This window comes from Equus asinus, chromosome 11 (genome assembly GCF_041296235.1).
Source record: "Equus asinus isolate D_3611 breed Donkey chromosome 11, EquAss-T2T_v2, whole genome shotgun sequence".
Classification (NCBI taxonomy): domain Eukaryota; kingdom Metazoa; phylum Chordata; class Mammalia; order Perissodactyla; family Equidae; genus Equus; species Equus asinus.
Window position 1 is genome coordinate 51,095,151 of NC_091800.1, and position 14,329 is coordinate 51,109,479.

At 36.8% G+C, this 14,329-nt stretch overlaps 1 protein-coding gene across 5 annotated transcripts in view; it reads right to left on the reverse strand.

Moving 5' to 3' along the window:
* Positions 1–14,329, reverse strand: part of KLF12 (KLF transcription factor 12) — a 418,145-nt gene that overhangs the window by 19,792 nt on the left and 384,024 nt on the right. For all 5 annotated transcript variants that reach the window (XM_044779861.2, XM_044779864.2, XM_070519950.1 and 2 more), the window contains one exon: positions 1,474–1,631. In XM_044779861.2, coding sequence (XP_044635796.1) covers positions 1,474–1,631 — 158 coding nt within the window. The remainder of the gene's footprint in view (positions 1–1,473; positions 1,632–14,329) is intronic.

Genomic DNA, 14,329 nt, shown 5'->3' on the forward strand with positions numbered 1-14,329 from the left:
AATAAATGGCAAAGAATGCTGATTTAAATGATTTTGCTAGCTCGACTAGGAAATGGTCTATATAGCGTGGTTATGTTAAATATTTGAGAAGGGAGTACTATTTACACAGCCCCATGGAAGTCTATTATATTTGAAGTTTCCAGTTAGAGGCAGGTGCTGGAGTCTGATTCCTGTTCAGGACAGTCACTGGACTGGGTTTGCTCGATCTGTGACATGTTGCTACCTGGAATGTGTATAAACGAATTTCCCTCTTCCATCTGCTTTGTTGACCTTCACATATTCCAGTCACTAGTCACTTTTCCTACAAAAGACAGCGTAATTGTGGGGCCCTCCTCCCACCTTCAATCTCTTCCCAGAGCCTCCCACTGGCAGCACCCAACAGGATCCAGAATAGAAGGAGGCCAGGCGATGCTGGCTGAGGGTCACATAAGATGGAGGATGGATGGCGTGAATGGGGCTAAGTGAAGAGTCACCAGCTTCTTTCCTAAGTGGGTGGATGGGTGGGTAGGTGGATGGGTAGACAGGTAGATGGGTAGATGGACGGATGGACGGACGGGTGGATGGGTGGGTAGGTGGATGGGTAGACAGGTAGATGGGTAGATGGACGGATGGACGGACGGGTGGATGGGTGGGTAGGTGGATGGGTAGACAGGTAGATGGGTAGATGGACGGATGGATGGACGGGTGGATGGGTGGGTAGGTGGATGGGTAGACAGGTAGATGGGTAGATGGACGGATGGATGGACGGGTGGATGGGTGGGTAGGTGGATGGGTAGACAGGTAGATGGGTAGATGGACGGATGGATGGACGGGTGGATAGGTGGGTAGATGGATGGATGGGGTTGGTGGATGGATGGTGACAAAGTTAGTGAATCACTTGTGTTCTCAATTTCCTTCTTTTTAAACTGTGTATATTAAAAATCCTCTCCATATATTAAAAAAACACAGTAAGAATCAAATGAAATTATGTGGAAATATTTTTGTAAACTCCTCATAGCACTATGTATATGCCAATTTTATTTTATTTCTTTTGGTATTTATTTGGTATTTGGGGGATGAGACTCAGGAGAGAAAAACATGATCTAAGTGGCAGTTAAAATGCTAACTTTAAGAGAAGAGAATAATTTTGTTCAGTTTGTTGTTTGATGTGCTATGTGAACATTTTAAAACCTGATAGACAATGATTAAGTGGCTGGCGACGCTGATTACGAAAAACACTAGATCCCTGTGTTCACATCATTATGAAAGTTCTTAAGGCATAGAAGAAATACTTCATTCACTGCTAAAGGTCATTAAATCTTAAGCCCTTTCAAGTGAGAGAGAGAACGCATTCCACTTAAACTAAACTCAAGATGCACGTAAGATGGGTGAGTACAAAACACCATTCCAGCACACTCATGGCTCTGGAGCCAAGCAGCTGACCTTTTCTGGACTCTCACTGACCCTCGGGTGAGAAGCCCTGTGGAGCTGTACCTGTATGTGTCCTTCGATGAGCCTTCAGGTGAGAACTTTTTGTGTACACTTTGTTGCATCCCTCAAAATCACATCTGTGGATACGCCGTTTTCTGGAGTCTGGGGATTCAGACCGTCTCTGGCGTCTTGTGCTCTCAATACTAAATGGTGAAATTGAACTGGAAAAAGAAAAAGTGGAGTTAAACAGTGAGAAATACAGCACTCTGCTTTGGTTGTAGTGACATGAGACCTTAGTCTCATAGTCTATAGCTTCAAATAGACTCAAGGTCCCATGTCCACATTTCCCACTGTCACTTTCTCGGACACATTGCATTTCTTAATCTCAAAAGCAAGCAGCTGGACCTGTTTCTGGTGAAACACTCCTAGGGAGAGAAAGACATGCTGAAAACAACAACAAGACAAAAATGAAAACAGTGGTAGGTGAGCAGATCCTCATTATCAAAAGAAACAATCTGATGGTGTTAAAATTAAACCCTCAAGTTTTGAACTTCTGCACACTTACAGAGAATATTTTAAGAAGCCCTGTTATAGACAAATGACAAAATGAATGCACTTAATAAGTAACATGAGGGTCTGAATTGCATGTGACAACATAAAAAATCATGTAAAATCACAACGTACATTTCAAAACAAGCGAGGTCGGGTTGAAAGAAATGACATCAGTACATCAGTAATATGACTCATGACAAGCTACATCTCTTCGGTAAAATGCACCTGACATTTAACTTTTCCAGTTGGTGGTTTTTCACGGTGAGGAATAAAGAGTATTGTATTTAAAGATTAGCTGTACCACTATTATGAAAAAAAGTTTTAACTATGAAATTTGGCCCTGACTTGCATGTTGTTTAATCTTAATGCCACGGGAGAAAAACAGGATTAGTCTGTAATGTCAGGTAATTGATTAACAGGTACTCCTTCAGAGCTTAATTCTCTTTTGATTGAGATAGAAATGAAGAACATGACTCACCTTTTTTAGTTATTCATGAAGTTCTTTAAAATTACAGTGAAATACAAAAAAAAAAGCAATCATCCTTATTTGTACTATAAAAAATTTACCACTGTTAATATTCTGATTTATTTTCTTCTAGCTTTTCCAAGTGTTGATGCTTTTAAAATTTACTTTTTAGAAATAATTACCTCTTTTTAAAAAACCAAACATTACAGATAAAGATAAATCCCCCTTGTCTTCCATCATCATCCTGATCCCTTCTCCTCCCAGAGAAGTTTCTTTATCTTTATCTTTTATCTTTATCATCAGTTTTCTTTACATACTTCCAATTCTTTTTAACTATGCTGACCTATACATATCTACATTCACAGAAACTCATAATATTGTTTTTTTTAAAGAGAAACAATATCATGCAGTTCACATCATTTTGCAAGTTCTGCACCTGCCTTTTGTTCACTCAACATTAAGCATCTGAGATTTATCCACGTTGATACCAACACTGTGGTTTATTTGAAGAGCTATATACCAAAATTCATTGATTCTAAGATGAATTTTTTCATATTTTAATGTCTCTAAAATCAGGATGCTTCTTTGAACTGATGGCTTGTCATAGTTTGATATAATTTTATTCTTTATTAGTGGTACATAAAGTAACGGTACATCTTACAATAGGGCAAAAGTAATTCATTTCTTGAATATCTAGTCATGAAAATAAATATGAATCTTGGTGCTGAGGATCTCAAAGACAGAAACTTTTATATTATGATATGTTGGACTTATTTTAAATTGAGAAAATGATATGGTATTTGTTTCCTTCAAATTATAACAAAGTCTATAATAAGAACATTTTGTTTTGCACCATACTTTCTACACACTAATATGGAGAAGTCTAAATGTAACTGCATAGTCACACACACAGATCGTTTGGCGTGGAGTTGATTTCAGCTATTTATTTTGCTATGTATTCATGTATACAGAGAAAAGTAAAAAATAAACCTGGAATCAAAATCAAGTAAGTACTAAGCAAGTCTTTAAGGGACTAAGGAAGTAATGTTGCTATACAGTCCACTGACCGCTGAACTATACCCCAGGCTGAGAACAGAAAACAAGGGCTGCAGAGCAGCATGACACGACTTCACTAAGAGTCCCGAATTTACATCAAAATAATTAAGGACATGTTAGGTGGATGGCCTTAATGCTACAAAACGTCATACCCTGGTTTTCCTATTTTAAAGTGAAACATTTTAGGACATTATGAAGAACAACCACTTAAAGGGATCTGTGCAATAAAAATTAAAAATGTTTTAAAAAGGTATGTGCAATGAATAGCTGCCCCCAGCAAAGCTGGCTTTGAAATGACATTCCGTGGGTAAAATTTCTCTTTGGTTCCCTTTTTTAAAGGGCAGAGATGTCTTCAGAAGGTGTCAAAAAACCGGCTGGGCTGTATCCTTCATAACTACTTCTTTGATCTCTTTGTGGAGAGGTAGGAAGGTAAGTGAGGCTGAGGGAAAAGGGGATCAAAGTGCAGAACTTAACAGAGGAAGGGGAGAGGACAATGCAACTCCACAGAGCTCTGCTGTTATACTGGGGCCCACAGCATGGTCCCACGGCTGGCGGGCACTGTAGGTGGATTTGGGATTTGGGGGTTTGGCCAAGCTAAGTCTATGGCAGGAAATATGTCACTCGAGGTACTGGTACCAAGTATTTCTGTATCTCTAGAGCCTAGAAGATTCAAGAAATGTTTGCTAAATAGAGTGAATGAATGAATGAATGGACAGACACACATATTAAATAAATCACGTATTCCTAATTTCTAATTTGATATAGTCAATCAGTTAATTAATCCTTAATTGGCTAATTAATCCTTACTAGGATCATTTGATTGCAAGTCTTCGGAAAATAGTCACTCAATTCCTCACTCTTACTCTCATTTCCCTAAGTTTCATATTTTAAATGCTATACAAAGTGGCTACTGAATATCAGGGAGTCTGGATAATCATTAAAACCACATGTACATAAGTGCCTCAGTTCTTTGCTCTAAGTTCAAGAGAAGGGAATTTTAAAGCATTGCTTACAACTAAAATTCTCAGTGGGAGGCCACTGGGATTCTTCTGAACATGCATAGGATGCAGGTGAATGAAATAAAAATCTTCTCTTTGATCCCAGTAGGCGTCTGGGTAAGTGGGAAAGGGTGAAGGAACGATCCCTACTCTCAGCAATGTCATCCTGACCGATCTCACTTTGAGGCTCATAAGCATGGGGTTTGGTAACAGCACAGCTATAATTACACTTCGGATGTTTCGATTCTGCCCTTTCTATGTTTTCTGAGCAATGTGCCCTTTGTTTAGAAGGCACTTAAGGTACCCTCAAGAGCTTGCAAGCTGACTTCTGTGCTTTAAAAGTTGGTCTTGTTAAAAAGAATGGAAATGCGTAAGCAACTACTGCACGCGCCAGCTTAGGATTCTTCCAACAATCCTTAATAATAAGCTTGGTATGATGAAAATGGTGGAGGTAAGACAGTTGCTAGTGTGTTCCCAGACTGTACTAAACATATCTGTACAGTTCAAAGGAACAATAACTAAAGCCCCACTCCCTTCCCCAGAAGGTGAGCCCATTTCAAGTGTTGAATGAACACCTGAGGGGCCTCAGAGGCACCTCAATGTAATAATTAGAACCAGAGAGAACAAATGAGTGACTCATGACTTCAGCTTCACAACAGTCCCACTTGGAATGGCAAGTTAAATCAGAATTAAACCCAGAGAGGCTTGAAAAGTCACATCCAGGAACAGCTCTATTTAAATAGAAGGCACTGCCTGGCTGCCATGAAGGAAATGAAGGTTAACTGTAATCAGCAGGTAATAAAAGACCATTTGTCATGTGTGACCTTAGTGTGATGAGATGCCCTTCAACTAAAATTGGAGTTTCCGCAGGACTTAAAAAAAGCCAGGATATTCTTTTAAGGCTGGAAAGAGGACTCACACATCCCAAATTTTAAAACAAGAGCAGAAAACAGTGGAATAGAAGGTGCTTTAACAAATTCACACATTCAATCTCAAAAGAACTCCAAGGAGCAGGGCTGAGGATAACAATGACCGCCGACATTTACAGAATGCTTCCCACGTGCCAGGCACTGCTCTGAATGCTTTAAGCTTCACAGCAACTCTCTGAGCTCGATATTATTAGTTTCTTTAGTTTACAGATGAGGAAACTGAGGCACAGAGAGGTTAAAGCCAAAGCCAAAACAAAGTAGATGGCCACACCAGGATTTGAACCCATGTGGTTGACTCCAGAACCCAATCTTAGTTATCACGTTCTACTTATTCAGACAGATGCAGGTAATATAAAGCAGCATATGACAAAAGATGAAAAAACAACAAAATAATCTGTATCATTTAAATTTTCCCTCTAACCCAATTATTGAAAACAATAACACATAAGAGCATTCTTAAATAGAGGAGCAAATTGAATACAGCAATACATTAAAAAGACCATACACCATAACCAAGTGGCATTTATTCCAGGGAGGCAGAGATGGTTCAACATCTGCAAATCAATCAACGTGATACATCACATTGACAAAGTAAAGAATGAAAATCACATGATAATTCAATAGATGCAGAGAAAGCATTTGATAAGATACAGCATCCATTTATGATAAAAACTCTAAATAAAATGGGTTTAGAAGGAAAATACTCCAACATAATAAAGTCCATATATGATAAACCCACAGCTAATATCATTCTCAATGGAGAAAAACTGAAAGCTGTAATGTCATATACTTTTCTCTTGAGAACTTTAAGGTAAACTGTTTTATAAATACTGCCAGCAGAGGTATTCAACACAATTACTTACTATTAATCTACCTAAGAAAATACTTTCTTAAGATTTTTGTAAAATATCTACTTATTTCCAGAGACATGTTTTCAGAAGGCTGAGTTTGGCAGCAGCATGCGACTATGTCTCCTTTGACCATCCAGGCCACAGAACTAATTCTTCACCGCCAGTTCAATTTATTTACAATTGTACCAAAAAGGATTTCGAGTTGGCTGCATAATAGAGTTACCTTGAGGGAATGGGGAACATCCAGTTTTAAAAGTCTATTTTGTACTATTTTCCAAAGTTTATTTTACAATTATTTTGAATAGGATATTAAATGTCACCTACTGGAATTCTGAATTGGCTTCTGCCACAGAATACATGTAAATGAGAGCCGTTTCCTTGTTAGTAAATCAAACACCAGGTTGCGAATAAAATATGGAGGCCATAAGCCAAAAAAAGAGTTGACGAGGGTTTCAGTTACCCAGGAGTTACATAAGTCTTAGTAATAAAGATTCTATTCACGGGGACAAGCCTGACATTTGCATTTTTTTGCAGGCCTTCTCTTAGCCAGCAGATGGCTCTTGGAAGCAGGAATCTTCATACTCATCTTCCATACTATGACAGACTCGATCTAGCTCCTGTCAAACCACGTCAATGATTCTTCTATGATATTCATTGGGGAAAAGGTGCTTCTTAGATACACTCTGGATCTCATCCCCAGAAGCTACATTCCAAGGCAGCACAGATTCACAGGCAGGAAGTTCCTCTTTCCTTCCTGCCTGTAGTTTCCTACAGGAAACTACTTTTGAACAGATTGAAATTGTAAGATTAGTAGTTGCCATCCTTTCCAGAAGCTGTGACTAAGGCATTATACCACTTCACATTCAAATTTGGATTCAATAAAAATGAATTCATTTTCACAAAATGTACAAATCAAGAGTAACACACTTGTTAAAATGTCAAAAAAACCTCAATATTGGCATACATTCAACTAGAATTTGGTATTTTTTTTCACAAAACAGAGCATGTCCAAATGTATTTTTCATTATTGTTTTATTTTATAAGTGAAATCTACTAATTAAAAGATAATGGGTTTACAAGTGAGGTTTTTTTGGGGGTGGATTTGTAGATAGAGTCACAGTATATCACGAATCTATTTTACTTAAATATAATATCTGCTACTAAGTATTTTTATTACTTTCTAGACCATTAAAATACTCAAAACTGTTACCAGCTTATCCTTCTGCACTTTTTCGATTCATCACGTTTTAGCAAGTTAAGATCATAGGCTATATTAAGCAAAAGGTTTAAAGATAAAATAGAAAAAAAATGAATCATTAATGACATTAGCAGTGATTGGTTTTATTATCAAACTTTTATGATGAATTTAGATTACAAGTTGATGGTCTGCTAACAAAAAAGATCCATTTCAGAAATACAGCATCTATTCAAAATACTTTTGGGGGAACACTGTAAGCATTGAAAAGACTTTACCCTATAAAATCAATGCATAGTGTACGATGGAATGAGGGCTCTGAAGCAGGAGTGGATTTCTGAATTACACTAGACACTGAATGGAAGACACATACCTTAATGAAACATTCAGATGAACTTTTGCACAGAATTTCTTCAGAAAACATTGAGGTTTAAAGTAAGTTTAAAGCCAGAGTTGTAGCTTGATGGATCATTTGAATCTTAAAAAAACTTTCTAGGCTTGAACAGGATTCATCAGTTGAATCTGAATGCCTTTAAGGCAGGCCGTGTCCTCCCCAGTTTGGCATGAGCCCTATACTCCATATTGCCTTATAAGGGCAGCACTTTACATTAATCTGGTGGTATAGCCCTTGAACCCATCTGATACCGAGACCCTCTAGAACAGTGCTGTTAGAAAAATAAGTTCTCCTTATTTCATTAAAGATAAACTTTATACTCTTCAAGAATGAGGAGTTGATCTTGTGCAAGACTCTCTCTAGAAAAGCTGGCATCTCGACAGATGCTTGAAAGAGTGAAGGGAAAAGGAGCAGGGGAACACAGTCGACCCCATGAAGACTTTACCAAGTGCATACACTGGAGTCTTACCATAACACTCCTCTCGGGCTGAATTTCATACAACGAGGCTAATTTTTCTCATTCAGGATCTTATTATAAGGCAGATTCACTAATAAGGTAGTGCTATGGATGTACCCCAGACAATGACAGTCTATAATAAGTCTATGTTTTAAATATTAAAACATATATAAAATTTTTCAAATATACGGTTCTAATGAGATATTCTAACGCAACCATAAATAAGCTTTTGAAGTGTCCATCAAAACAGGTCTCCATCTATTTTATGCTCATCATTAACCAGGTCTATGTTACACTAGAGATTTGTTTTATTAAAGAGCACTGAAATTATATTAGTTAACTATCTCGTACTTAAGCTTATATGAATAATTTAAACAGTTTTTATTGCTCGTATGGGGATATATAAATAACAAGACCAAGTAGAACACATTGGTGATATTCCACTTAAGTTTTCGTTGGCCAAAAGGGCTATCTGGTGACACAAACGGGCACTTCTCCTACCATAAAATGTGTGTGTATTTGAATTTTGGAGAAAAACAAAAATCTTCCCATCTAATGAAGAAAATATTTTACCTGTTTTTTATTTCTTTTCCTGGAAACTTTACTTATCTCTGAATACTCTGCCAAATTAATGCTGAAAAAGTAAGAAGTAAAAAGTAAGAAGGTATTAATGTGGCCCAAATTCATACTTGAAAGACACTTAGAAGATGAGGAAACTAAGGCTTAGAAAGTTAATTAAATTAATTACTGTTCCAAGGCCACACAGCTATAGTGGCAGAGTCGGAACCAGAGGCCCAGTTTCCTGACTCCTTGAGCTAGGACTTTTCTACTTTCTAATGAGGTTGTAGAAACATCTGTGTTATAATTTATACTTAATATAAAGGAAAATCTGCTTGGTAATACTGATACTCGTTTTTTTTTACATCTGATAGTTACAACTAGAATCCCCACCTTATTTACTTTTTCACTTTGGCTGCCAGGAAACTCAGTCACAATAGCCCAGGATGTGATGTATTTATTTTCCACTCTACTATACAACTCCCAACCCCAAACGATATAGTTTTAATTTTACATAGTAATTTTTAAATGTATCTCATTAAATTTTTTCTGAACTAGGTAAAATGTTAATGATAAACAAGGGAAACAAAACAAAACAAAAAGCACAACATCCTGCTCAAAAATAGAGAAAAACGTGAAATTAGAATCTGGACTTTTTTTTATTTTTTGGTGTGGAAAATTGGCCCTGAGCTAACATCTGTTACCAATCTTCCTCTTTTTGCTTGAGGAAGACTGGCTCTGAGCCAACATCGATGCCAGTCTTCCTCCACTTTGTATGCAGGATGCTGCCACAGCATGGCTTGATGAACTGTGTATAGGTCTGCCCCCAGGACCCAAACCCATGAACCCTTGGCTGCTGAAGCAGAGCATGCAAACTTAATCACTGTGCCACCAGGCTGGCCCCTGAATCTGGATTTTAACATGCAGACTTCTAAATTAAAGTTTTGTGACCAATAAGCTCATATTACTATCTTTAAGAAAAAAAGAAAACAAGAATCCTATTTTTTGTTGCTATTCCTGCAGAAAAAGCATAGACTGTAATCTGAAAATCTAGATAGGAACTATAGCTTATTATAATTTATTAGCTACAGTATCTTAGCCATTTAATCTCTTTGATTTTCAGATTCCGATAGCTCAAATGTGGAGCTGTCAGGAAGACTAGCCTAGAGTAACGTAAACCCGACTCAATGTCCAATATATCTCCAACACTTCTAAACCGTGGCTTCCTTCTTCTTCCTTTGTTGGTTAATAAAAATTTTATTAAGATCTAATTTACATACAATAAAATTCACCCTTTAAAGTGTACAATTGTGTAGTGTTCATTATAATCACAATGTTGTGGAACCAATCACCTCTATCTAGTTCCAACATATTTTCATCACCACAAATGGAAACTCCACACTCATTAGCAGTCATTCCACCTCCCCCTCAGCCCCGGGCAACTACTAATCCACTTTCTGTCTCTATGGACTTGTCTATTCTGGACATTTAGTAGAAACAGAACCATACAATATGTGGCTTTTTGTATCTGGCTTCTTTTGTTTAGTATAGTTTTTGAGGTTCATCCACGTTGTAGCATAAATCAATACTTCATTCTTTTCTATAGCTGAATAATATTCCATTGTGTAGATATATCACACTGTTTATTCGTTAGTTAATGGATATTTAGGTTGATTCCACTTTTGGGTTGTTATAAGCAATGCTGTTATAAACATTTGTACATGTTTCTGTGTGGAAATATGTTTTAAATTCTCTTGGTATATACCTAGGAGTGGACTTACTAGATTAAATAGTAATTCTACGTTTAATATTTTGAGAAGTTATCAAACTGCTTTTCAAAGTGGCTATACCATTTTATAATTTCACCAGGACTATAAGAAGGTTGTAATTTCTCCTTATCCTCACCAACACATGATGTGTTTTGATAGTAGCCATCCTCTTGTGTGTAAAGTGCTATCTCATTGTGGTTTTGATTTGTAATTTCCCTAATGACTAATGAAGTTGAGCATTTTTTCGTGTGCTCATATGATATTTGTTTATCTTCTTTGGAGAAATTTCTATTCAAATACTTCGCCTATTTTTAAATTGTGTTGTCTTTTTATTGTCCAGTTGTAAGATTTCTCTATATTCTGGATATAAGTCATCAGATAAATGATTTGAAATATTTTCTGCCAATTTGTGAGTTGTCTTTTTACTTTCTTGACTGTGTCCTTAAAGCACAAAAGTTTTAAATTTTGATTAAGTGCAATTTAATATTTCTTTAGTTGCATGTGTGTTTAGTGTTGTATCTAGGAAGGCTTTAACTAACCTGAGGTCTCGAAGATTTACTCCTATGTTTTCATGTGAGATCTTTATAGATTTAGTTCTTACACTTAGATCTATGATCCATTTTGAGTTAATTTTTGTATACGGTATAAGAAAGGAATTTAATTTCATTCTTTTGCATGTGGATATACAGTTGTCCCAGCATTATTTGCTGAAAAGATTATTCTTTCTTCATTAAATTGTCTTGTGAAAATCAATTGACCATAATCTAAGGGTTTATTTCTGGACTCTCACTTCTATTAAATTGATATATATGTGGATACTTATCCTGGTACCACATTGTCTTGATTTTATATCTTTGAGATAAATTTTGAAATTTGAAAGTATTAGTCCTTCAATTTTTTTTCAAGATTATTTCCACATGAATTTTAGGGTCAGTTTGTCAATTTCTACAAAAGAAAATGCAGTTGAAATCTGAATAGGGATTGCATTAAATTTATTTACCATTTTGTGGAATGCTGCCATCTTACCAACATTAAGTCTTTCAATCCATGAACAGGGGATGTCTTTCCATTAAGATTTAATTTTTTTCATGATCCTTTATACTTTTCATTGTTCAACTCTTTTACTACTTTTGTTAAATTTATTCCTAGGTATTTTCTTCTTTTTCATGCTACTGTAAATAGAATTGCTTTCTTAATTTCATTTTCACATTGTTCATTGTTAGTGGACAGAAATACAACTGAATTTTGTACATTGATCTTGTATCCAGCAACCATGCTGAACTCATTTATTAGTTTTGATAGTTTTTTGGGGGTATTCATTAGGATTTTCCATATACAAGATCAAGTCAATTGCAAATGGAAATAATTTTAGTTCTTCTTTTCCAATCTGGATTTCTTTTGTTTCTTTTTCTAAACTGCCCTGGCTAGAATGTTGAATGAAAGTAGTGAGAATGGACATCCTCGTCTTGTTCCAGATCTTAGCGAAAGCATTCAGTCTTTCACTATAAAGTATGTTAGACATAGGTTTTTCATAAATGTTGTCAGGGTGAAGACATTCCCTTCTATTTCTAGTTTGCTGAGTGTTTTTGTCATGAAAAGATGTTGGATTTTGTCAAATGCGTTTTCTGCATCTATCGAGATAATCATTTGGTCTTGTCTTTTAGTCTACTAATATATTATATTGATTAATTTTCATGTGTCAAAGCAGCCTCATTCCTGGGTTAAATCCCACTTGATCATGGTATATAATCATTTTTATATGTTGCTAGATTTAGTCTGCTTGTATTTTGTTGAGGACTCTTGAGTCTACATTCATAAGGGATATTGTCGTCCAGTTTTCTTGTGATGTCTTTATCTGTTTTTGGTATTAGTATAATGTTGGCCTCATAGAAGAAGCCAGAAGTATTCTGAGCTCCTTCTTGACCTTAGGTTCCATGATACCATATTTACACCAAGTATTTCTATGCTACTCTCACCTAGAACTTCTCATATACCACTAAAGTCTCGGGCCATATTGTCCATCAAATGAACAGTCCTGGTTTGCCTCTATTCACCTAAGAAGAAGGGTTAGATAGAAACTTTGCAAGTTTTAAAGCATCATGTAAATATTACTTTCCTAATTTCACTCTTTTCCATTATTGGTAAAACACTGTCCACAGATCCCAGGATCAGAGTATCGTTAGATACTACTGGTAGTCTCTAAATGGTACTGTACTGTTTACGGTAAACTTACTGTGTACTAGAAAATACTGTGGGTGGCATAATATCACCATATATAAACTTAGAAGATCATCACAAAAATTATGGACAGGTAGATAGGACAGATATTGTTACTGGCAGTCTTATAATCTGAGAAAAGAGTAGCTCAGAATGGTAAAGTGCCTGGGCAACGATAGACTAAAGAGCTCCAGCTTACACTTCTCCCCACATCACATCTTTCCCATAGAAAAATGGAAAATCTTTAATACATCGAGATGACACTACTAAACCTCCTGCACCATATTTACTGATGATTAAATGTCATTTGCACTGTTGGCATTTTTCTACTTGGCTTCTTCCTGCTGAGAAAATCAGTAAGATGAGAGAGTTTAAATTAGTAATAGTCAGTAGTATAGGAATTTTTCATTTAATGCTATTGACTCAATGAAATAAAACCACAAATATTTCCTGTGAGTTCACCACAGGAAAGCAAGTGAGGCATGCAAAGGCATCCTCAGAGAGTTTATCATCTGGAGAGGTATAGGATATGGATATTTACCTACCTAAAAGAAGTGAAAAAAGTCTAAAATCTTTGCCAATTCTATGACGTGCACATCTAAGCACTACCCATCGTCTAAACTTCTGGGAGGTTTATAGTCTCAGGGCTATGTTGGCCTCTAGCATTAATCCTGAAGCTAAAATCTCCACTAACTCCAATTTTCACATCAAGAACCACCACATAAGTTCATCTGAGTGTTTAGTAGCCTTTTTTACTACAGCTGTTGAGAGGTCCCTGTGGCTTTGGCTCTCTTTCTTGTGCTCCCTGTATTTGTAAAACGCTTTTGGCTACCTCTGTGCTGCCCTCTGGTCCCATCCAGCCTCAGGTAACTCTTCATCTTGCTGGCGTTCTCTCTCTCCTTAATCTCTTCTCTGGTTTCTTCTCCCACTTCCATCTCATCTTTATTCAGAGAGAAAAACAACAAATTCCTTCCCGTGGCACATGCAGGGCAGCTTTCCACTGCCAAAAGCTTTGGGGCTAAGGTTATACCCGAGTCCTTGGCTGGAAGTGGGAGTGGGGTTCAGCTTTCAGTGTACCTCCAAACATTCCTAAAGGCACATTTTCCACATCAAAAGAGTTTTGTTCTACAGGAACTTGGTGCCAGCTGTTAAGATAATGAAAACTTCTCCAACTTATTATGTATGCAAATCGTTATTATATGAGCCATAAAAATGATATGTGATAAAGAGAGGAATAATAAAGTGCTGTGGGAATAAAGGAAGAGAGTGTCTAATTCTGTTTGAGAAGACCAGGGCAAGCTCAATGTAGGACACCGACAAGTGGGTCTTGAAGAATACTGATAAGCAGGCATGAGAGTGGTAAAGAGAAGGCAGAAGAGAAGAGAACAAGGATGGCCAGGGCCAGGTACCATGGACAGTGAATGTTCCCTAGTAGAGAACCGCATTTTGTAGGTCCTGGAAGTGTCAGGAATTTTTT